Consider the following 23,707-nt stretch of genomic DNA (forward strand, 5'->3'; position numbering starts at 1 on the left):
GAGATCCTTAAGATTGCAAAAGTTGTCAGAAAAACAAAAATTAATATTACACATTTACAGTATAAATAATATGCTAATGCTCCTTCCACATATTGTAAGTAAAATGGTCATCAAGGACTGTTCCTACTGCCACAGTATGGAACATTCTGCTGCTACTTTGAATAAAGATTCAAGCTGTTGATCTGCTGCTTACAACACTTCAGTTATCAAACGTATAGCCATTACTTCATCTACTGGAGGGTTATTGAATCATAAGACTTCATCATGAATTTCCCTGTAAGCAGAACAGACAACAATGACACATACAAGAAGGTCAGCCTTGGAATAATGACAATTTATTTTTAAACAAAATTGCACATGTGGCTTAATGAATGTCAGTCAATGACCCAGGTCTTGCATACCTGTCTTGACTCCTTTTGCATCTGGTGGAGCTCTAGTCTGGCTACAAAAATTTGTCTCTTCTTGAAATAACACAAACTGAATGAAATGCAAATGTTTCCAGAGGAAACTTCTTTAGCTACTGGTTTCCAAGCCAATCCATTATGCAAAGAAAGATTTTTTTGTATGCAGATCACACGAATATGAGCCTCAAGGTACACATATAATTGTTATGAGGGTTGGAACTTAAATATTGGCAACTATTTATTCACAGCCGATATAAAAGAGTTACATGTTTGCTACTTTTACTGCCCTTCAAAGTAGTCACCAGCATTGTGTAGAACCCGTTGCCAGCAATGTGGAAGGTGTAGTATACCGGTAGCAGAGCCTGTTCTGCTGATAGTGCAAATGGAGCGGTCTACTGCCTGTTGAATCTCTGGAACAGTTCTGAAGCAAATGCCATGAAGTGGTTCCTTCATCTTCAGAATCAAATCAAAGTCACAAGGACTTAAGTCCGGGGAGTATGGTGGATGCTACAGTACTTCCCAGTCCCATTGACCAAACAGAGCAGCCACAACTTGCACTGTATGCGTCCACGCATTTTCATGCAAAATGATGGGTGGGTTGTGCAGAAAGTGTTGCCGCTTCTTTCGCAAAGCTGGTCGCAGGTGATACTCCAAAAATGAACAGTAATATGACTTAAGTCCTTGTGACTTTGATTTGATTCTGGAGATAAAGGAACCACTTTGTGGTGTTTGCTTCAGAACTGTTCCAGAGATTCAACAGGCAGTAGACTGCTCCATTCACACCATCAACAGAACAGAATCTGCTAATGGTATACTATGCCCTCCACATCACTGGCAATGGGTTCTACACAATGCTGGTGACTACTTTGAAGGACAGTAACAGGTGCAAACATGTAACTCTTTTGTATCGGTTTTGAATAAATAGTTGCCACTACTTAAGATTCAACCCTCGTATATATAAGATCCTCAGTCTTGACTCACCTCTTGAAGTGAATGGAGAGAGACATAGGTGTGGCTGGGCTTACTGCCAACAGTTGTGAGTGAAATGATGCACTGAGTACCTACACTATAATCTTAGTGAACACTTTTGTTTGCTGTTGAGTAAAGTCTTACAGTGTTTGCAATTGTAGTTACCGTGGTTGAATAATTTGCACCACTTTACACTTCATATCAATCTACTATTTGTGTGAAGAATTAGAATAATATTATCACCATCTATAACTAATATGTGGCAGGAATTAATTAACATGACATGCAACAATGAAAGTAACCATCTGAACATGGCTGGTGAAACAACACATGAAGAAATAAAAAAATGAGCATTGCCTAATAGTCATGGGTACAAATATTATGTGAGTTTTCTGAAGTGAAAAGACACACAAACACACTATCATGGTATTCAAGAGTCCAAGAGAGTGTAATCAGAATCAAGTTAATGATGTATCAACTACTTGAATAAACTTCTCCATGGACAAAAAAGGAAGAGAGAATACTGTTAACAAAGAAATAGTTCATAAGGATGGAGTTAACACAAACAATTCTTACCATTCATAAGAAAAGACTCTCATAAATGTAATAGCTGTAATAGCTCCAATAATTTTCTAGAATAGAACTGAGTATTTAATCTGTGTATGAATAAAGGTCTAAGATCTAATACCTAAAACAATATCAGAAGAAACTGAACCAAAACTGAAAAACACTGAACAAGAATAATGTTTTAGACACAGCCTCAAATGAGACTGCCACAAAAGAAACTGATTCTTCTGTCCAAACAGTGGTAATGTGGAAGTCATCCATAAATAGAATCTTCCAATATACTTGGACTGAACATAAGAGATGAACATGTTTCCTAACATACTGAAGATCTGACACTGGGAGAAGCATTACAGTCACAAGGCTGTGAAGATGAGTGGCTACAAGCATTACAATAACAATTTACAGTACACCAACAAAAGCATATAATGAATGGAACATGTGGTTTTCCAACAAAGCTGTCCATGTTCCTCAGATTTTTAAACTCAAAAAGGTCTGAAAGGATGCATTGTACATTGTAACAGATTGTCATGAAATGTGCGCTTATTGTGTTTGGCATATTAGAAAAGTAAAGTCAGCTTGGTCAAAAAAATATTTTAAAACAAAACGCTTTTATTGATAGTGGGTTCCTACAAACCTACTTTAACTTTCCATGTATTTTCTGGTCACTTCTAAGCACTATTTATAATGTTGCACTAGCTTTTTCAATGCCTCTGCATAAAGAATTGAACCAGTTGACAATGGCAGTCTTCAGTTCCTTGTCTTCTTTAAACTGTTGTCCACCAAGCTATTGTTTTAAGTGCAATAAGAGGAAACAGCTGCAGGATGCAAGATCAGGTGGGTTGTTGAAAAGTTCCGAATGGAAAACTAAATGTTATCCTCTGTATGGGTAGTGGTTGTGGGAATGTGTGTCTCACTGAGGAATTCTGTACAAGAAAATACAGTTTCACTCTCCATCAATTCTGGACAGCAAATCTCAGTTTTGCTGAGTGTCTGCTGTAATTCTAACTTATATTCCATGAAATCATCCAAAGGAGACCATTACAACATGCAATTCGCAACTGAGAGGGCAACGATCCTTGAAACCATTGTTGTTTGCTTTCATCCATAGTCAAGTGACTTCTGAATGAAAAAGATGTCTTATGTGCCATAATAACAGTCATTAAATGTTGCTGCATTTGTGCAACTTAAAAAAAATCAAGCAAATAGAACCAAGAAAATGGCCCTTCTTTTTTAAATATGTCTTATATATTGAATAGTTGTGATATCATATGGTTATTGAGAATGTAGACATAGTTACTGTATTTATTCAAGGCAACTTTAATAAAATTATTTATGTTAAAATTCTAGAAATCTGTGTATTCTCTTTAACAGATAAAGTTACATGTTCACATACTGAAAAGGCAGTCTGTGGTTCAAAGGAAGGAAGTTGTTGCTGAAATATTAAGCTGGACAAGACACTTGTAAATTTCGAACACTGGAGAGACCAATTGGACTTTGGCCGCAGTGCCCAGTGCCAGGAGACAATAGCCATGAGTGAGGGAGTTGTGTTTGTGTGAATTTCTGAGTGTGTTTTCTATTGCAGAAGAATCACTTTTTATCTGAAAGCTTAAATATTTAGCAGTCTTTTTCATTGAGCCAGTCTGTGACTCAATGCCTCCTCAATGTGGTGAGTAGCAATCTGTCCTTTCATACACTCGTAAGTTTGATTTCCAAGACATCCAAAGTAGATTTTTGATTTATCAGAGGAGGAAAGAGAAGCATAGTGATCAAAATATTTTATGTTTGTGGTATACCGATATGCAGCAACAAAGTAAACTGAAAAATGTGTTCAAAGAAAAACTGAAACTTTGAGTTCTTGGAAAAGTTTTGAAAAATTTAGCCTTCATATTACAATTTGTCATAAATAGGGAATTCTGTGGCTGGCCAAATATTTCTATGTGAATAAGCTACTAAATTATGAAATACTGCAATCAAAACTGGGTGCCTCCTGAGAAGAGTCAAGTGATCATCAATAGCCTGAGCCTTAAACAGACAAAGAAAAAGTAGCATTGAAAAAATCCCATACTGAGAAATCAGTGCTAATCTCCTGTGTGCGTAGCCAGTTAACAACATGGAGTCATTAGTGCCCTTGCTAAAATAGAGCTAAATGTTGATAAAATGTCAAAAACTTTTAAAAAAAGGTAAAATACCATCACAGGTAAAATTGCACTAACTCTGTCCCTTTCATACCCATGTCCGCCTGCACATTTTACTATCACTCAATCCTACAAATGACTGTAATATTCATAAAATGTTCTAAAGTCATATTAAAACAGATATGTAACAAGGAGGCTAAAATAAATACACAGTGATATATGATTGGCTAAACACTAAAAACAGAACCATGAATGAGCCAGCCACCTTGATAATACATTAAAAACTCATCTCTCGTATTTTAGGGAGCAAGATGGACATTTCTCAGTATTGTACCATATTTATCTTATTATTAGCTTAAATAAGATTCAGATCTGCTGGTAAATTTGCCCTTTAATTATCAGACTATGCCTTATATGTAAATGTTTAGTGTACTATCTAAAGTTTCCAGCCACTTTTCATCCCATTTAAATATCACTTTGTACTTCTACAATTAGATCATAGCATGAAGCAGGATGACACACTGGACATTGGGTTATCAGTACATACTTCTTTGGCTACCAAATCTGATAATACATTCATCCGAATTCCCTTGTGTCTTAGCAGCTGGTAGAACGACATCTTCTTCCTCAGTCTTTGTATGCAGTGAAAGATGCCCTCAATATTCTAAATCTGCTGAGTAAGAGCCTTTTGTAGATTGAAAGACACTTTGGGAGTCAGAGCAGATGAAGAATTTCTCTGCACATGTACATTTCATATTCTCCAGTACCCTCAAGATCACATGTAACTTTTCATCAAACATGATAAATTCATTTGGTAGATAGATTTGAGGGCACATTTGGGGAAGACTATACAATAACAAAAAGAATTCCCTTGCTCTGGCCTGTCTCTGAATAAAGCTTATTTTATAAAACATTGTCTGACAAAAAAAGTAAAGCACCTAGAAGTGGAACAGGAAACCAAAAGAATCTTCACAGGTTGAGAGGGTATATGATATTATTTAACTTATGATAAAATTTAATCAAATTTACAAAGAATATGGTGGTATGAACCCACATTTCCGTATGATGTTGCACCTTCTCTGGCCTGGATCAATGCACTGGTTCTCTTGGGAAAAGGTCTTTATATTCTCTCCTGAGGCACACTGGCCTATAACTGTTGTAATTGGTCCTTGATATCTTGGGTTCTGACAATAGGATGGAGTTGATGTTTAAGCTGGTCCCACACATGTTCTACCAGGGAAAGATCACAGAATCTTGTTGGCCATGGGAAAACCTCAATAACACACAGACAATTTGTCGAGACACGAGTATATGTGAATGAGCGTTATCATGGTGAAAAATGTCACCATGATACTACTGCATGAAAAGTAACACATGAGGATGAAGGATGTATGTGACCAGAGGCACCAACTGGAAATAGAAAGGCTATTAGGCTGTATGCTGAAGTCACAAATGAAAAGATTTCAGAGTGGTTTGTGAGGAATAAGCTATTGATTAACCCTTAAAAAAAAAAAAAAAAAAATAAATAAATAAAAAAATAAAAAATAAACCGCCACTATACAATTCCACACACAGCAAAACTAAAAATCCATTAAAGCCAAATATTTCTTTGGAAAACCAAAATATTAAGTGTCACTGAAACAAAATTGCGTTGTTTACTTACAAGACAATCTGAAATGGAATTCCCACATCACATTCTTAAATTCTACGCTATCTAAAATGACATATGCAATGAGAATTTTATGGAACAACACAAGTGCTGAAGGGGAGAGGTGTATTATGCATGCATACTTTCCCTTTTGAGTTACGACATCATATTCTTGGGAAATTCCCCTCAAAGCATAACAACTTTCAAGAAACAAAAAAAGATTGTGAGGATAATGAAAAATGCAAACAGCTGAAAATCATGCAAACTACAATTGGCTGGCGACTAGCCCCTACCCCTCGACTCGCTGAAACGTCAATCACGATGTCATTTCAGTCAGAGTATAGGTCAGTAGTGGCACAAAACAAATACATAAATGAAGCTGAAGAAACATATCTTAATATTTGATGGCAAATGTACTCCTCCTCAGATCATTCCTGCATATGATCTCATCACATATGGCATCAAGGTCGAGTTTCATTGATTCATCTCTGTGGGCGTTGAGAAGGGCGATGGCATTAAGACGATCCTGCCTCATTATAGAATGAAGATACGTTTTCACCCTCTGCAGACAAGAAAACGATCGCTCAGCGGTGCAGGGCGGTATCGGAATCGTCAGCACTACACATACGAGTTTCACTAGTTCAGGCAGTAGGTCAAACAGATGACACGGCGATAGAGGCGCTCCGCAGCTCGGCCAAGCGCGGGAGCGCCACCTGGCTATGAACGGCGCCTGCCGCATGTCACGGCACGGCAATCGAATGACAGATACGGAGTTAATAGCATGTAACCCGCTATTGTTTCTACTTTTGTGTATCCACGCAATTTATTAGTGATTAAAGGTTATAACACTTTTTGGCGACGAGGTCGGATATTTTTTTTCCTGCGTTGTGGAATTGTGTGTTCATGTCGGGGCCGACATGGACCAGCTTATGCAAGCGCTCATTGAACAACAAACACAGCTGACGGCTGCTATTCAGGCACAACAAACACAGCTGATGGCTGCTATTCAGGCGTTGTCGACGTCGCTAACTCATCGTCTGTCTTCCTCTTCTCCGCCTCCGTTCCCTCCTTACGACGAGGCCGCTGAAGACTGGGAGGATTATGAGAAGCGTTTGCGACAACACTTCTTGGCTTTCGGCGTTGTCGACGCTCCTATGTGTAAGTTGTTATTTCTATCTTGGATCTCCCCGTGGATCTATCAGCTGCTACCTCAGTTAGCCCCTCTGTGGGAACCTGCCTCTCTGTCCTTCCAAGAAATGTGTGAATTATTGTCTAACTATTACCGAAAAAACACCCACGTCATTGCCGCCCGCGTGGTGTTCTACCGGTGTCGTAAACAGCCCCATCAATCTTACCGGGCTTGGGCGGCGGAACTACACAGTCTGAGTAGGAAATGTCAGTTTGTCGCGGACACTCATCATGAGTCTTACGCTGATTCCATGGTTCGGGACGCTATTCTACGGCTTGTTCCTGATAAAGAAGTTCAGCAACGTGCCTTACAACTGCCAAACCCATCGTTGTCGGAAGTCCTCAGCATTGCTCAATCTTTTGAAGTGTCTCATGCTGCTGGTGCACAAATAGACGCGTGGTGCGATGTGGGCGCTGTACAGACCACTTTCGACGTGGACAATTTGCCTGTTTCACAGGGGAACGACGATGTGGTGGCGGTTCACTCGCGTCAACAATGTCGCGTTGGGCCACCATGCTCACAGCGAAAACAGCAACCACAGAAGCAGGTTCGTTCCGCACTTCCTTCTTGTCCACGTTGTTTCGTACAGCATGACAGGGCCGCGTGTCCAAAACGTTGGGCCATGTGTAATTCATGTAGGAAAAAAGGCCACATTGCTTCTGCGTGTCAGTCCCCTAAAGTTCCTGTCGACGAGGACGAGGCATCGGACATGGATGTTAACTGTGTGCTTTCTCAAACAAATAAGTTGTTTGTTACTGTTCGTGTTCTGGATAAAGACATTCGCATGCAAGTGGACACTGGCTCTGCAGTAACTCTCATTAATTCTCGCACGTATTTGGAGTTGGGCTCCCCTCCCTTGTCTCCCGTTACATGAAATCTGCGAACTTACAATAAGCAGAAAATTCCTATTGTTCGGGTTCTCCATTGATGATAATGTGCACCTCATATCTGAGGATATTCCGTATCAACAGCTGGATGGATTGTGTTCTGAATTCTCGTCCGTGTTCTCTGCTGGTCTGGGTCGGGCCAAGGATTTTGAAGCCCACATTGCTCTTAAACCTACAGCTCGCCCTAAGTTTTTCCGGACACGCCCTATTCCGATGGCATTGCGTGCGCCTGTCAAGGCTGAGATAGACAGGTTAACAGCTTCAGGGATTCTTCTTCCTGTTACCTCCAGCGAATGGGCATCGCCAATCCTGGTGGTTTCTAAACCAAACGGGAGTCTGCGATTGTGCGGTGATTTTAAAGCCACTGTCAATGCCTGGAGCCTCATTGACACTTATCCTCTTCCTCGTCCTGAGGAGTTATTTACCAAGCTCGCTGGGGGCCAGTTCTTTTCCAAACTTGACTTATCGGAGGCGTACCATCAGTTGCCGTTGGATGCATCTTCCAAGGAATTTCTCGTCATCAACACTCCTTGTGGGTTGTATCAGTACCAGCGGTTACCATTTGGCGTCGCTAGCGCGCCAGCCATTTTTCAGCGGTTTTTGGAACAGCTCATGGCCTCCGTTCCCAGCTGCATCAACTACCTGGATGACATTGTTGTCACGGGGGCCTCCGCTGAGGAGCACCTTCGCAATTTGCGTTCACTGTTTAGGGTTCTGCATTCGGCTGGGTTGAAGTGCAATCTGGACAAGTCACAGTTCTTCCAACCCTCCATTGTTTATCTTGGTTTCCACTTGTCCCGTGAGGGTATACGTCCTGTACGACAGCACGTTGCGGCCATTACCGCTCTACCCCGGCCGTCTACGGTCAAAGAACTTCAGGCGTTTCTAGGCAAGATTGCTTATTATCACAAATTCATTCCCTCCGCGGTGGCGGTGGCTCATCCTCTGCATCAGCTGTTACGCAAAAACGTTCTTTTCTGCTGGTCCGACGAGTGTGAGCAGGCTTTTGTCTGCCTGAAGGCTCATTTGCAGTCGGCGCCTTGTCTTGCTACATTCCGTCCAGGTCAGCACTTGGTTCTGGCGACTGACGCGTCACAGTATGGCCTACAGGCTGTTCTCGCCCATCAGTATGAGGATGGGTCGGAACGACCCATCGCCTACGCTTCCAAGACCCTCAACGATGCCCAACGGCGTTACTCTCACATCGAAAATGAGGCACTCGCTATCATTAATGCTCTAAAAAAGTTCAGCGTTTTTTTGTATGGTTCTAAGTTTCACCTCATCACCGACCACAAGCCGCTGGTCTCTCTGTTCAGCCCCTCGGCGTCACTTCCAGATAAGGCAGCTCACCGCCTGCAACGTTGGGCCTTATACTTGTCTCGTTTTCACTATGAGATTCACTGTCGCCCCACGGCCCAGCACGCCAACGCTGATGCGTTGTCGAGTTTGCCGATGGGCCCCGACCCGGTTTTCGATCGAGATGAACTACTCTGTTTCCACATTGATGAGGAAGAACGTTGTGCGGTCGAGGGTTTTCCACTTACAGGTTCGCAGGTCGTGTCGGCTACTGCGCGGGACCCGGTCCTGCGTCAGGTGATCGGTTTTGTTCAACGGGGTTGGCCGGACAGGACCAAGGCCCGGGCATCGGATCCCCTTTGCAACTACCATGTCTTGCGCCTTCGTCTGTCTGTTTGTGAGGGTGTTGTTCCTCTGGCCACGGATGGCGCATCTCCACGGGTCGTCGTGCCAGCCTCTCTTCGCAAAGATGTTCTCAAACTACTGCATGAAGGCCATTGGGGGATTTCTCGGACTGAGTCCCTGGCCCGCAGGCACGTTTATTGGCCTGGTATTGATTCAGACATCGCCCACATGGTCGCTGCGTGTGGTCAGTGTGCTCAACAACTGGCTGCACCTCGTACTATGCCCTCTCCGTGGCCTGATTCGGCGCAGCCGTGGGAACGGGTGCATGCTGACTTTGCCGGCCCCTTCCTCGGCACTTATTGGCTACTGTTGATTGACGCCTTCTCGAAGTTTCCGTTTGTTGTTCGATGTCCGTCGCCCACCACTGCGGTGATGACGCTGGCTTTGTCCAAAATCTTTGCGCTAGAAGGTCATCCATCCATGATTGTCACGGACAATGGCCCTCAGTACTCTTCGCATGCCTTCGTGATTTTTGTACTGGACAAGGGATTCATCATGTTACAGCACCGCCCTTCCATCCGCAATCGAATGGGGAGGCCGAGCGCCTTGTCCGCACTTTCAAAAGCCAGATGAAAAAATTCCTTAGTGATTTTTCCACAGATGACGCTCTGTTGCAATTTCTGAGTTCTTATTGCTTCACGCCTCTGGGTGATCGCAGCCCTGCTGAACTCTTGCATGGCCGCCAAACGCGCACTCTACTGCACCTGCTTCACCCTGTCAGGCCTTGTACTGTGTCCCCTAGTGCGGGAAAATACCCGGTGGGTGCCGACGTGTGGGCACGGGGGTATGGATCTCGCCCTAAATGGATTCCAGGGGTGGTCCAGGCTCTTCGCGGCCGCCGGCTTTGTGAAATACGTACGGACGACGGCATGGTTGTTCGCCATTACAACCAGATGAGCCCACGAGTGGTGGCCACGCCGGTGCCACCACCCCTTCTTTCGTCTCCACCAGCCCGAGAAGCCAGTCCTGTCGCTGCTGCCCATCTTCCGGGCGTGTTGCTGCAGCCGACGTTGCTACCGCTTCCGAGTACGCCGGAACCGGCCCCAGTCGCGACGCTGCCTTCTCTGGGACCCGTCTCGCTGGGGCACACCCCCAGGTCCACGACACCTATGGATGCTGCTCCGGAGTTTTCCCCCATCATCTCGTCCAGGAGGCGCGTTCCACACGCAACCTTCCATCCTGGACATTTTCGACCATACTCTCGTGTTTCTCCACGGGATCTTCTCGGGGCCTCCCAAGAGGCCATGGATGTCTCCGCACTGTCCATGTCTCCAAGGAAGTGAGTGTTTTTTTTTCAAGGGGGGAAAAGTGTTGTGACAGTGCCACGAGATTTAAAAGTGCCGCTACGTTAGTACGCGAACATGGCGATAGAGGCGCTCCGCAGCTCGGCTGAGCGCGGGAGCGCCACCTGGCTATGAATGGCTCCGGCCGCATGTCATGGCACAGCAGTCGAATGACAGATAAGGAGTTAATAGCATGTAACCTGCTATTGTTTCTACTTTTGTGTATCCACGCAATTTATTAGTGATTAAAGGTTATAACAGTTTTCCTGTTTTAGGTATTTCACTATGTCATCCAATGAACTAATATTCGCAGAATCACTACTTTGGATAATCTCATGAAACATGCTTCGGTGGAGAAGCAAGCGTTTTTTGTCTATATCTGATTCGTACAAAGATACAATATCGAATGAATGTTTGTTATCACCAAGAGGAAATTGTTCAATTTGATTTACAAACATGAGTGATTGAGTTTTGAACCATGATTCCAAGAAGCTGATGGATAAATCCATTGTTTCATAATAAAATCTTCTATATTTCACACATACTTCAGTGAATGTTTCTAAAGATGAATTGATGGAGTCATCGTATTTCTTAGGGACTTTTCTTCTACGGGGTAATTTTGGGGAATCAACATCCATATCTTGACATTTTGAAGTTACTTCATCCCAGAATGATTCAAAATTGTTTCTCATAAACTTAATAGAAGTTACAAGAGTGGAAATCATCTTATTAGCCTCCTCTATGTGTAGGGATTTCCTCTGTAGTGCTATGTTTACGGTATCAATATGACCAAACAGTTTTACCAGAAGTCATAACATGAAAAAGAAATCATATGTCTGCATATTAATCAAAAAGCCGTTTGCTTTGGCCCCAGTGACTGAATTGTCATTTCTTGAAACATTTCGAAAAAATTCCTGAAGTTCTGCATAGCTGGACAAAACTGAAGACATTGCCAAGTATCTTATGGCCCACCTTGTAGGACAGAGTGGTTTCAAATTTGTAGAGGCATCTGCCTTCAGGTGAGCAAAAAGATCTAATCTTTTAGGTGAATCTCTCACAAAACATATTAAGTCCTTCACAACATTCAATGCATTTCGACATTCTGGAACTGCTTTCACAGTGTCTTGTAGTGTTAGATTTAAACAGTGTGCAAGACAGTGCGCAAACATAGCTCTCTTCTCCATTTCCATAAACTTTGCCTGGACACCATTATATAATCCGGCCATGTTAGCTGAACCGTCAAAGCATTGGCCCCTACAATTATATGTAGGCAAATCAAATCGTATTAAAATGTTGATAATAATATCAAACAAGGCCTTAGCTGTGGTACTTTGTATTGAGTATAGCCCTAAAAAATATTCTTCTATCTCTAGCGAAGCATCAACAAATCTTATACAGATACTAAATTGCTCTTTGGAGGCCATGTCTGTTGTTTTGTCTGCTATTATTGCAAAATACTCTGCACTTTTGATATCCTCCAATAATTTTCTAAGAAGTGTATGGCTTAAAATGGCCAAAATTTTGTTTTGCGCATTATGGGATGTCCATTTGTAAGTTTCGTGCTGTAGCCATATTAAAAGTAGCTGGTTATCTTCACATCGAAGGCATAATAAATTGTCAAAGTTACTTGTTTCATCTGTATGCCCACGTATTGCAAGCCCCTGCACTGCTAAATAATGGAGGGAAGATATGATTTTTAGTAAACATGCTCAGTTTTCTTTCATTTGTGTCAGTTTTTCTTTGGAAATCTGGCTAAATACACTGACATTCGATTTTAAGGATTTGAATTTCAGTAGGCCTACAGCTTCTCTGTGGCAGCCCGATGCTTCGTGCACTTTCAACTTTTCTACCCTCCCTTCCAGTTCAAAAAACCAGTTTCCATGAAAGTATTTTCCATTTTGTGAGAAAACTGAAAATGGTTTTCTTCAAACATTTGTCTGCAAATTTTGCAAAAAATAACACCTTTTACCTTATTGTAATCGAGCCAAGCAAATTGCTGTTTCCAAGAGGGCTGATAACAGAGTTCTTTTTTTCTGGGAACAGTGTTTTTTGTCACCGCCACAGTACGATCACTATCCGTGTCTTTGTTGTTACACACAGCACCACTAACACTGGGTCTAGCTTCACCATCGCTAACACTTGCTACATTGTCACATTTCTTCCTAATTATAAACTTGTCCATTTTAAACTGGACAGTAAGGGACGAACCGAGTCACAGTAAGACTAACTGACCACTGGCGATGCCCAGCTCAGGAATATTTACGTGCGCTTCGCTGCTGACATTATGTCAGGGCCGGCTCTTTGGAGGAGGGGGGGGGGGGGGGGGGGTGGGGGGGGGGGGTGGGCAAACCGTGCCATCGCCCAGGGCGTCAGATTTTTGAGGGCTGCAAATCCATCTTGCGTAAATGAAGGAATGTGAGAATAAATTGGAAATACAAATTATTCATAAAATCAAGGGTCTTATTGAAAATTATCTATGGTACAGAAACAGTGTGCTCCAATGTGATTTGAGACTTTCTCGGCGTATTCCATTCGTGAAATCTTCTCGGGTGATCAGCCGAGTAAAGGCGTCGTCTTCTCGCAACGTTTCGAAGGGTTTCGTACCCATCATCTTCAAGCGAAGATGATGGGTACGAAACCCTTCGAAACGTTGCGAGAAGACGACGCCTTTACTCGGCTGATCACCCGAGAAGATTTCACGAGTGTGCTCCAATTTACAAAAGAAATGTTTCCTCCAACACAAATGGCTTAAAATGTATTGCACTGTAAACGTATCCTTGACTGCTGGTTTGATCTTAAAGAGATATTCACAACAAAGAGACGAATGAGTGTGACACGTGAAAATAAGGCATCATATATGAAATATTTTGTGGGAAAAGATGACTATGTTGAAAGTGGGGGGAGGGGGGTGGGGGGCGCTTGACATGTTCGCGCAGGGCAGCAAAATTCCTGGAGCTGATGCTGATTTGTGTGGTGTTGTACCTAGTGATTGTCAATAGAATTTACAAAAATGAATGAAGAGTCTTTAACGTTCCCTAGTCCCTCTAGCGATCGCCATCAAATTTGGTGTCACTATTGCTCATTAGTTTCTTTTACAAGCTGCCAGCAGGCTGCTGTGGGAGGAAGTGGAGCTCGTCCTAGCAGCCAAAGCACTACGAGCTCATGGTGAGCTTTCGTTCCCTGCGTACCTCCATACAGTAAAAGTGTGCGAATAGTACAGATGCAGGGGACAAACCCTGTCATGACAGTTCATCATATGCAGAGGTTGGAGGAGTAGCAGAAAGAATACGCAATAGCTCGTAAAATCAGTATTTTTTTCCTGCATAATCATTACATACTATTATGCAAAAATGTATGTGCAAGTTTTAACGAATTTCCCAGTAAAGGATGAGGAAGGGGGAGAGAGCAGTGAGAAATGCATGTTTGAATATTGTGGGGGGGGGGGGGGGGTGAGGCCCCTACTTTTAATTATTGGGGGGGGGGCACAAAGTACCTTCCCCCCCCCCCCCACTGCCCCCCCCCCACCCAAGTCAGCGTCACTGTATGTGACATACCGTTGTGTCAAGAGTTCTGTCGATCACTACCAACTGTGACCTAAAGTTATAACCGTGTCTCCCCAAACCATGACAACAGGAGTAAGATCACTGTGATTCTCTAAAACATTGGAAGAATGGGACCCCTTCCCAGGTTACCGCCATATACAATGCAATGCCATTCATCGGCAGCCCGTGCTTCCTGGCCATGGCACTAACACAAATGGAGGCATTTGTATTGTGCTGTTGACAGCAGCCTATGCATGGACTGGTATTCCCTAATCCGCCTGCTGCTAGTCTCAGACCGTTGGCGTGGGAGGACACGAATGTTGCACAATATGGCAGTTCTCCCTTGTGCTGGTCAGATGTAGTCCACCAGAACCTTAACAGTGTACCTGTCCTTATACTCTTATGTTGTCCAACACCAGGCCACTTTCACATCCAAATACCTACAAATCTGGATATTACACAATGCAACCAACTGGTCAGATAGAGATTCACAATAAGGTCTATTTTAAACTCTGCCAGTTGCTGACATAGCTTTCCCACGTAAGTAAGCAGCGCCACATGTCCTTCAGTGATAACTCAACATCTAATGCTTTCGTGTCCCCTGTACACTCTACCAGGCCTGGTAACAACACTAAACATGAACAAAACTAAAGCCCGTGGTGGTGGGCATTCTACCTGTCTTGGAGAAATGCAAGCCTAATCAATTATATGCCCACCAATGAAGTATAAGTGTTCCAAATTGCACTGACATCTGGACATGTCTCTTGGGTACTTCACGTTTTTGTCAGGCAGTGTGCATCAAATTAAAAACTAAATCTAAAATTATTCTGGGGACCTCCAATGACCAGGATGGTAGTCAATTCTAACCCTGAGTTAGGTTAATGTAGCCTCAACTGAGGACCCCAAATTGTCTAATTGACTGCTGACAACTGATGAAAACTAGTTTCACAAGCAATGATTTGGCAATGAAGGTGATGGTGAAACATCAGGAACCTTACAAGCCTGGTGTGCCATGAAGAGCAGCAACTGGATGATGCTCCATCCCCAGCCTCAGCTGAGGTTGGGAACAGGGCTTGGTCCTGTAGACATCTGAACCAAACCTGATTTCTCATGGTGAGTAGTGTCACATATCTTGAATTAAATAATTTCGCTGATCCGTACACTGTGCACTCACAGCCTAACACACTCACTCTCCAATCTCATAACTGTGAGTTACAGCTGATGAGTTGCTGTTGTGGTGCTGGGGAAAAACAAAGTTAATTACAAAATTCTGTACAAATAATGATCGTTTCACAGGAGTCCTTACTGTGGTTGTTATACTATAGATTGTTATGGATAAGAGAATAAAACTAATACATTCCCTGATGCGCTCTGTTTTCCTGCTCAAAATTAACAGACAGCCTTATCAATTCTTCTTCTTTCTTCAAGTATTAGACATTTGCCTCTTCCTCAATTGTTTGAGTCTCTGTTATCTGTAGTTAGTTGCTATTTCATCTCTACAGGCGAAATACCCTCAGACATCAAGAAGAGTATAATAATTCCAATCCCAAAGAAAGCAGGTGTTGACAGATGTGAAAATTACTAAATAAGCCATGGCTGCAAAATACTAACGTGAATTCTTTACAGACGAATGGAAAAACTGGTAGAAGCCGACCTCGGGGAAGATCAATTGGGATTCCGTAGAAATATTGGAACATGTGAGGCAATACTGACCCTATGACTTATCTTAGAAGATAGATTAAGGAAAGGCAAACCTACGTTTCTAGCATTTGTAGACTTAGAGAAAGCTTTTGACAATGTTGACTGGACTACTCTCTTTCAAATTCTGAAGGTGGCAGGAATCAAATACAGGGAGCAAAAGGCTTTTTTACAATTTGTGCAGAAACCAGATGGCAGTTATAAGAGTCGAGGGACATGAAAGAGAAGCAGGGAGTGAGACAGGGTTGTAGCCTCTCCCTGATGTTATTCAATCTGTATACTGAGCCAGCAGTAAAGTAAACAAAAGAAAAATTCGGAGTAGGTATTAAAATCCATGGAGAAGAAATAAGAACTTTGAGGTTCACTGATGACACTGTAATTTTGTCAAAGACAGCAAAGGACTTGGAAGAGCAGTTGAACGGAATGGACAGTGTCTTGAAAGGAGGATATGAGATGAACATCAACAAAAGCAAAACGAGGATAATGGAATGTAGTCAAATTAAGTCAGGTGATGCTGAGGGAATTAGATTAGGAAATGAGACACTTAAAGTAGTAAAGGGGTTTTGCTATTTGGGGAGCAAAATAACTGATAATGGTTGAAGTAGAGAGGATATAAAATGTAGACTGGCAATGGCAAGGAAAGCGTTTCTGGAGAAGAGAAATTTGTTAACATCGAGTATAGATTTAAGTGTCAGGAAGTCATTTCTGAAAGTATTTGTATGGAGTGTAACCATGTATGGAAGTGAAACAAGGACGATAAATAGTTTGGACAAGAAGAGAATAGAAGTTTCGAAATGTGGTGCTACAGAATAATGCTGAAGATTAGATGGGTAGATCACATAACTAATGAGGAGGTATTAAATAGAATTGGGGAGAAGAGGAGTTTGTGGCACAACTTGACTAGAAGAAGGGATTGGTTGGTACGACATGTTCTGCGGCATCAAGGGATCACCAATTTAGTATCGTAGAGGGAAACCAAGAGATGAATACACTAAGCAGATTCAGAAGGAAATAGGTTGCAGTAGGTACTGGGAGATGAAGAAGCTTGCACAGGATAGAGTAGCATGGAGAGCTGCATCAAACCAGTCTCAGGACTGAAGACGACAACAACAACCTCTACCTTGGTCTACCTACTGATATTTTCCCTGTTGGTCGAAAAGTCATTATTATTTTAAGCAGTCTATTTTTTTTATTCATTCTAGTGACCTGGTCCCTCAGTTTATTTCTATAACCCTTCATTTGTTCGTTTATGCTTTTAATTTCCAGTTCTTGTGTGATTGTTGTATTGCTTGTACCAGATAGATTATAGCCAGTTGCCCTTAAAAATATCACTTCCTCAGCCTGTAATCTTTGTTCATTTCCAACTCTTATTGTCAAAGTCTCACTGCCATAAACTATAGATGTATAGTGGCCTGGGTTGGATCACCTCTATGATGGTAGGGTTTGGTTGTGGCAGTGAGTCATTGTCAGGATGTGGGCTGTCTGTAACACACAAAAATGGCATCAGTAGTCAAATATTATATTCAGACTCAAGTTACACACTCTTAGCACTGCGTTTTGGGTACCATCTCACTCTTTGGTGGGTGCTGAGAGAGCATGTGGAGGACAGCTGATACTAGCAGGCAATGAGAGGTCTCCTGTGACGTGAGTGACTGAAGGAATTCTGGCACACAGAGTTCACTCAGCAGTACGTGAACAGCCTATGCATGATGCGGCTGCTTGCAGTGAGGTGCAACAGCAGTGTGGAAGCCTACTGTAATTCTTGAAGTGGATGTCAGCCCTAAGAAGTTGAACTCGCCAATGGGTGAAAGTGTGTGGTACAAAGATGTTCATACCAGCATAGGAGGGTGAGTGGCAGCACTGCCCTTGTCTCGAATGGCTACCCTCCAGGACAGAAGTGTGCTGTGGTCAGAGTGAGCTGGAAGTTGGCTCAACAGTGGCAAGGTGCCCAGTCCAATGAGGTGGACTAAGATCCTGCAGTCTGACTGATTGTGGTGAAGACCAAGACTCGTGGTGATTGCTTGCAGAGCAATGTTGCCTCATCCCTGGCATACCCTTCGTCTTCTTGTTGGCACTGCTGGACTGGAACACCTTTGGTTAGAAATAACAGGGATTTATACTGGCTAGGTGGTTATTTGTTGTGGTAGTGTACCATTTATAATCACATACAGCTTAAGAAGTCCGTTGCTTGTCGGTGTGGAAGCCAGCCAGCCAGACCTGCAGTAGTCCTGTCCTTTTGCCGTGTCGTCAGTATTACGATGCTTGGCTTGTCTCTGCTTGCAATGTGTAAATAGGCCAGTTGCCATAACTTACATGATGGTGTTTTGGCTCCTGTGGCTTCTCGCAACTACTGTGGCAAAGCATCTATTTTCATAGTAGATCCCAAAAAATAGTGATTCTGATACAGATGGTATTGCTGTTATTTTGTATAACTGTACTAGGGCAGCCTTCCTTACATTTTTATTCAATGCGCTGTATGTGGTCCCATTAATATGACTGAATATTTCACCAATTCAATATCTAAATGGAATGTGATACGGAAGACTGAATGAATACTGGCAGATTGGCATGGAAGCCTCCTCATTGAATCTTTCACAGTTCCAACAGTGGTCCTCCATATTTTAGCAACTCTTTTGATTCCACCCAGTTCTTTACATTTTCTCTTTCACAGGGCTTTTTGTTGTTTGTCCATGGTTATCTCGTATTCTTGGAAAATTTCACTGCCCATTCAGAGGTATTTCGTGCATCCACCAGTTCGTTTTCTTCATTGCGTAGTCTCTAGTGGTGGTCTACATCCATATATACTCCATAAGCCAGCATAAAATGCATGACAGTGTGTATCTTAAACCCACTGCTACTTATTTCCTTTCCTGGCCTTTCACAAATGGTCCATGAGACAAATGACTGTCTAATATGCCTCCATACCAGCCCTAATTTCTCTTATCGTGTCTTGTCTTCACAGTCCTTATGTGAGATATACGTTGGTGGCAGCAGAATAGTTCTGCTGTCAGTCACAAATGATGGTCCTCAAAACTTTCTCAATAGTTCGGTTGGGTTGTTTGGGAAAGGAGACCAGACAGCGAGGTCATCGGTCTCATCGGATTAGGGAAGGAAGGGGAAGGAAGTCGGCTGTGCCCTTTCAAAGGAACCATCCCGGCATTTGCCTGGAGTGATTTAGGGAAATCACGGAAAACCTAAATTAGGATGGCCGGACGCCGGATTGAACCATCGTCCTCCCGAATGCGAGTCCAGTGTCTAACCACTGCGCCACCTCGTTCGGTTTCTCAATAGTGTTTTGTGAAAAGATCATCTTAGCCTTCCAGAGACTCCCATTTGAGTTCGTGGAATACTTTCACAATACTTGTGTTCTAAGTGAACCCACTGGCAACAAATCCAGCAGCAGCTTGCCTCTGAATGGTTTTTATGTTTTCCTTTAATCTGACCTGGTTGTGTTCCCGAACACCTGAGCAGCAGTCAAGAATGGGTCGCACAAGTGTTCTGCATGCAGCCTTCTTTATTTATGAGCTACAGTTTCCTAAAATTCTCCCAACAAACTGAAGTCAACCACTCACCTTTCCTATGACTGACCTAATGTGCTCATTCTATTTCATATCACTTTGCAATGTTATGCCTAAATATTTAATCAATGTGACTGTGTCAAACAACATACTACTAATACTGTATTTGAACATTAAAGGATTTTTTTCTTCTCATCGGCATTAGTTTACGTTTTTCACATTTAGAACAAGCTGCCATTCATCACACCTAACAGAAATTTTGCCTAAGTCATACTGTATACTCTGCCACTCAACAGTGACCTTCCCATACATATATGTGGTGACTGTTCTTTTGCATATGCCTGAAAAGAACAGGCACAATGTTTTGACCCAGCAGCCATTATGAAATAATACGTAACAAATTACATACCTTGGCTGCAAGTGGGCTGTGATTGCAATCAATGGTGAAAGCTGAAAATTTGTGCAGGAGTGGGATTCAAACCTGGGTCTCCTACCGGCTTTGAATCACAGACTGACAAATTTTTAGATTTCCCCCCTTGATTTCAATCAATGCCCACTTCCAGCCAAGGTATGTAATTTCTTTGTGTATTATGTTCCCGACTACACATAAGCACAGTCACAGATTGCTGCTCGCCCCATGTTAGATAGTATAAATATATAGAGAACGAGAGTGGTCTTACCACTGTTCCCTGGAGCACTCCTGATGATACCATTGTCTCTGATGAACACTTGCCATCCAGGACAATGTACTAGGTTCTGTTACTCAAGAAGTCTTTGAGAAACTGTGTCATATGCTTTCCAGAAATCAAGGAATATGGGAGATGCCTGTTGCCCTTCATCTGTAGTTCTCAGGATATTGTGCAAGAAATTGGCAATCTCAGTTTTGCACAACCAATGCGTTCTAAATCTAAACTGATTTATGAATGGGAACTTCTCTGTCTCAAGGAATTTACTGTATTAAAACTAAGAATATACTCAATACAATCCAAGTACCCTCATCAGTTTGTGCAATGGAGTATTTTCTTTTTCTGGTTTGTTAAACTACTTCACGAGTTTGTAAGCTCGCTCCCTACCTACCTTGTATATCAGTCCCTCTGTTATTTAAACTTGTCCCAGGACTCATCGTAGGCTTGTCTGATTTCTTCCTCGGCATGTTTACGCTTTACTTTGTACCTAGCCTCCTCTTACTTTGTACATTTTTGAAGTATGCCTTTTGTTTTTCCTTTAACACATTGACTGCCACAAGGCTGGCAGCTTAACAGAGCCATCTGCTTTGGCTGCACGGCCCTCAGCTTGTTAGAGCTGTTGACCTCTTCATTTTACATTCTTAGACTTCTATTTTTAATTCCTTTTTTTCTCTTCTAGGACCTCCATTGGTGCTTGTTTGATAATTTCTCTTACACTTTCTTGTTGATGTTATAACTTACCACTTCATTCATTAGGTACATCTCTAGTTGCATTTGATAAAGATGTTTTACACTTTCACCTTGCAATAAAGATACTTCATAGATTTCATCAACTGATGGTCTCTGACTGGTGTTCTTCCATTGGGAGAGGAGACCTACAGTATCATTCCAATTACCAGGAAGTGATCAGAGTTGATGTTGCTTTCTCTGTAGACTCTTGCATCCTCAACAAAGCAAATTATCATTTTATTAACCATAATCTACCGGGCTACTACAAATGATTCATTTGTTTTCAGGACTCTAAGTTTTCCAAATTATTACATATACACATATCATTGATGCATGAATAGAACCGTAAACCCACCAAGTTTGCACTGTGCCCACCAGTTGGTGTTAATAGTGCAATGCCTTGACGAAATGGAGACAAAGCAACAAAAAAGCTTTTGTGCAATGAAATAGGTGAGATGTTTACCTGTTACATTGGCGCAACAAGCATTCAGAAAGAATTATGGGAAAGAGCTGCCTTGTAGACAAAGCACTGTGCACTTGTATTGATAATTTAGGAACACTCACCTCCTTAGAAAGAAAAGTACCGGTCAACTCTTTGTGCTAGGTGCAACAGTGGAGAGGGTGAGGGAGTTTCATAAGCAGTTTAAAAAAATGAACGGCCTGTGCAAGTGATGAACTTGAAATACTGCAGCAAACTGTGTGAGAGAATTTGTGATGGTGGTTACATTTCACACTGTACAGTCTTCAGCTCGTGCAACAATTTCAACTGGAAGATTATGCATCACAATGCAGGAACCACTTGAGGATGAACATTTCATCTCTGAGTTGATATTCAGCAACAAAGAAACCTGGCACATATCTAGAAATATTAGTCGCCAAAATGTGAGATTGTGGGGCACTGAAAACTCCTCATGAAATTGTAGTGCATGGATGAGATTCGCCAAAGATTGTTTTCTACACAGTGTTACAGACAAAGCTGTATGGACTGTTTTTCTTCTGTGAGAGAGAGTGACGGCTACCTCTTACCTTGATATGTTGGAGTTGTGGTTGTTTCTACAAGTGACTGCTGATTCTGAGAATTTCACCTTCCAAAAAAGCTGGAGCATCCACTCATTGGAGCACCAATGCTCATCACTACCTAAACGACTAACTTTCACCACACTGGACTTGGCATAGTGGTGAAGATCACCTGGCTGTGTTCCCTTGGCCCCCAGCTTGCCTGAACTAGTGCCTCACGACTTTTTCCTCTGTGGGTACATTAAGGCCCATGTTTACGTACCCCACTGACAAGAACACTGGAACAGCCCAGAGAAAGCATCAATACTGCTGTGCCGACCATTGAGAGAATGTTGCTACATGAGATATGGAACGGACTTGACTCTGAATGTGTGTCGTGTGACTACATGGGCTTTCATAGAACTTTTGTAGGGTACAAAATGCAAACTTGGTAAGTTTATTGTTCTGTTCATGAATCAATCATATTTGTATATGTAATACATTGGAAAATATAGAGCTTTGAAAATGAATGGAACATTTATTGCAACCCAGTATTATCAAACTACTATTTATTTGGTCTGTGTAATATGATATTATGCAATGTGCTAAAGACAAAAGATGTAAATATTAAATTAACCCATTAGTACATTAATAAATTTCTTCATGAAAGAAAAAATTTAAAATTATATCACTCTAGAAGTATCCAGAACACAGTGCATCAGAAGTGTTGGTAGCTTCTTGAAGAATCTGCACCTACTGGCAGTGGTATTCAGAAACAGTTACGTTTCTACTTATTAGAGTTGCTTGGTGACATGCGAATTTGCTACGCCTGGCATTAAGGAGTTAAAATACTTTGCAACATCTTTATGAGATTTGCTTCACTGAATAGTTCATTTGTTTCACTTTGCCATAACCAAAACAGGTACTGCATTTTTAAGGTAAAAAAAAGATGGACACAGTATGTAAGACTGAAGGGCTTAACAAAACAGACTTTATGCTTGTGGGAAGCTTCTTGAACAGTTCAAGGCTACCACTAGCAGCTCATGTATACTTGTGAATGTCATTATTTCTGAAGAAGCTGTTTGTTATCTTCAAGCCATGGTAAGTGTCTTAACTCATGTCCATTACCGTTTAATGTGTTTTCCCCAAATTGTCCTACTGCATCTCTTATTGATGAGTTACCTGTTCTTGCATTAGGCCACCACCAATAAAAAAAAAGTAGTCAATCTTTTAATTTTGATTTGGTCTTTCAATTATCCATCATGTTAAGAGCTGCTTTTTGTCTTCCGGAGGATACACACCTATTACTATTAAAAACCCTCTGGTTACTTTCATTCATACTGTTATTACTGTTATGTATGTACGTATAACACTGTATATTGTTTTTCCATTTATTGATTAGAAGGACTCTCTTGGTCAGATGTACACCATTATATATCATTACCTAATGATGTAGTTCTTTTGGACCTTTTATTTATTTATTTTTTGTCTGTCACAACTGCTCTGCTAACACCCTCTATCGTTCAGTAGCCTATTACATTGCTTTTCATCTTTCCCCTTCTTGTATATTCCATGTGGCCATTTCCAACACATCTGAAATTCCGTATCTTTCACCATGCGTTGGTCATCATGTTTAAGGTCCAACCAGGTTTGACTGGGAATTCTAAGTAGTGAGATTTCACCAACAAAGATTATCATTTTCTAGCTAGGTACTCAGGTAGTGAGGCTGCCACCTTAAGTCTCCCAGCTAGGGTA

The 23,707-nt window shown here is 42.0% G+C and overlaps 1 protein-coding gene across 1 annotated transcript in view; it reads left to right on the forward strand.

Annotated features, from left to right (window-relative positions):
- Positions 1–581: 581 nt before the first annotated feature.
- LOC126456237 (loricrin-like) overlaps positions 582–23,707 on the forward strand; it is a 37,212-nt gene continuing 14,086 nt past the window's right edge. The window contains exon 1 of the mRNA XM_050091990.1: positions 582–593. Within this exon, the coding sequence (XP_049947947.1) occupies positions 582–593 (12 nt within the window). The remainder of the gene's footprint in view (positions 594–23,707) is intronic.

The sequence above is a fragment of the Schistocerca serialis genome, chromosome 2, assembly GCF_023864345.2.
Source record: "Schistocerca serialis cubense isolate TAMUIC-IGC-003099 chromosome 2, iqSchSeri2.2, whole genome shotgun sequence".
NCBI classification, from domain to species: domain Eukaryota; kingdom Metazoa; phylum Arthropoda; class Insecta; order Orthoptera; family Acrididae; genus Schistocerca; species Schistocerca serialis.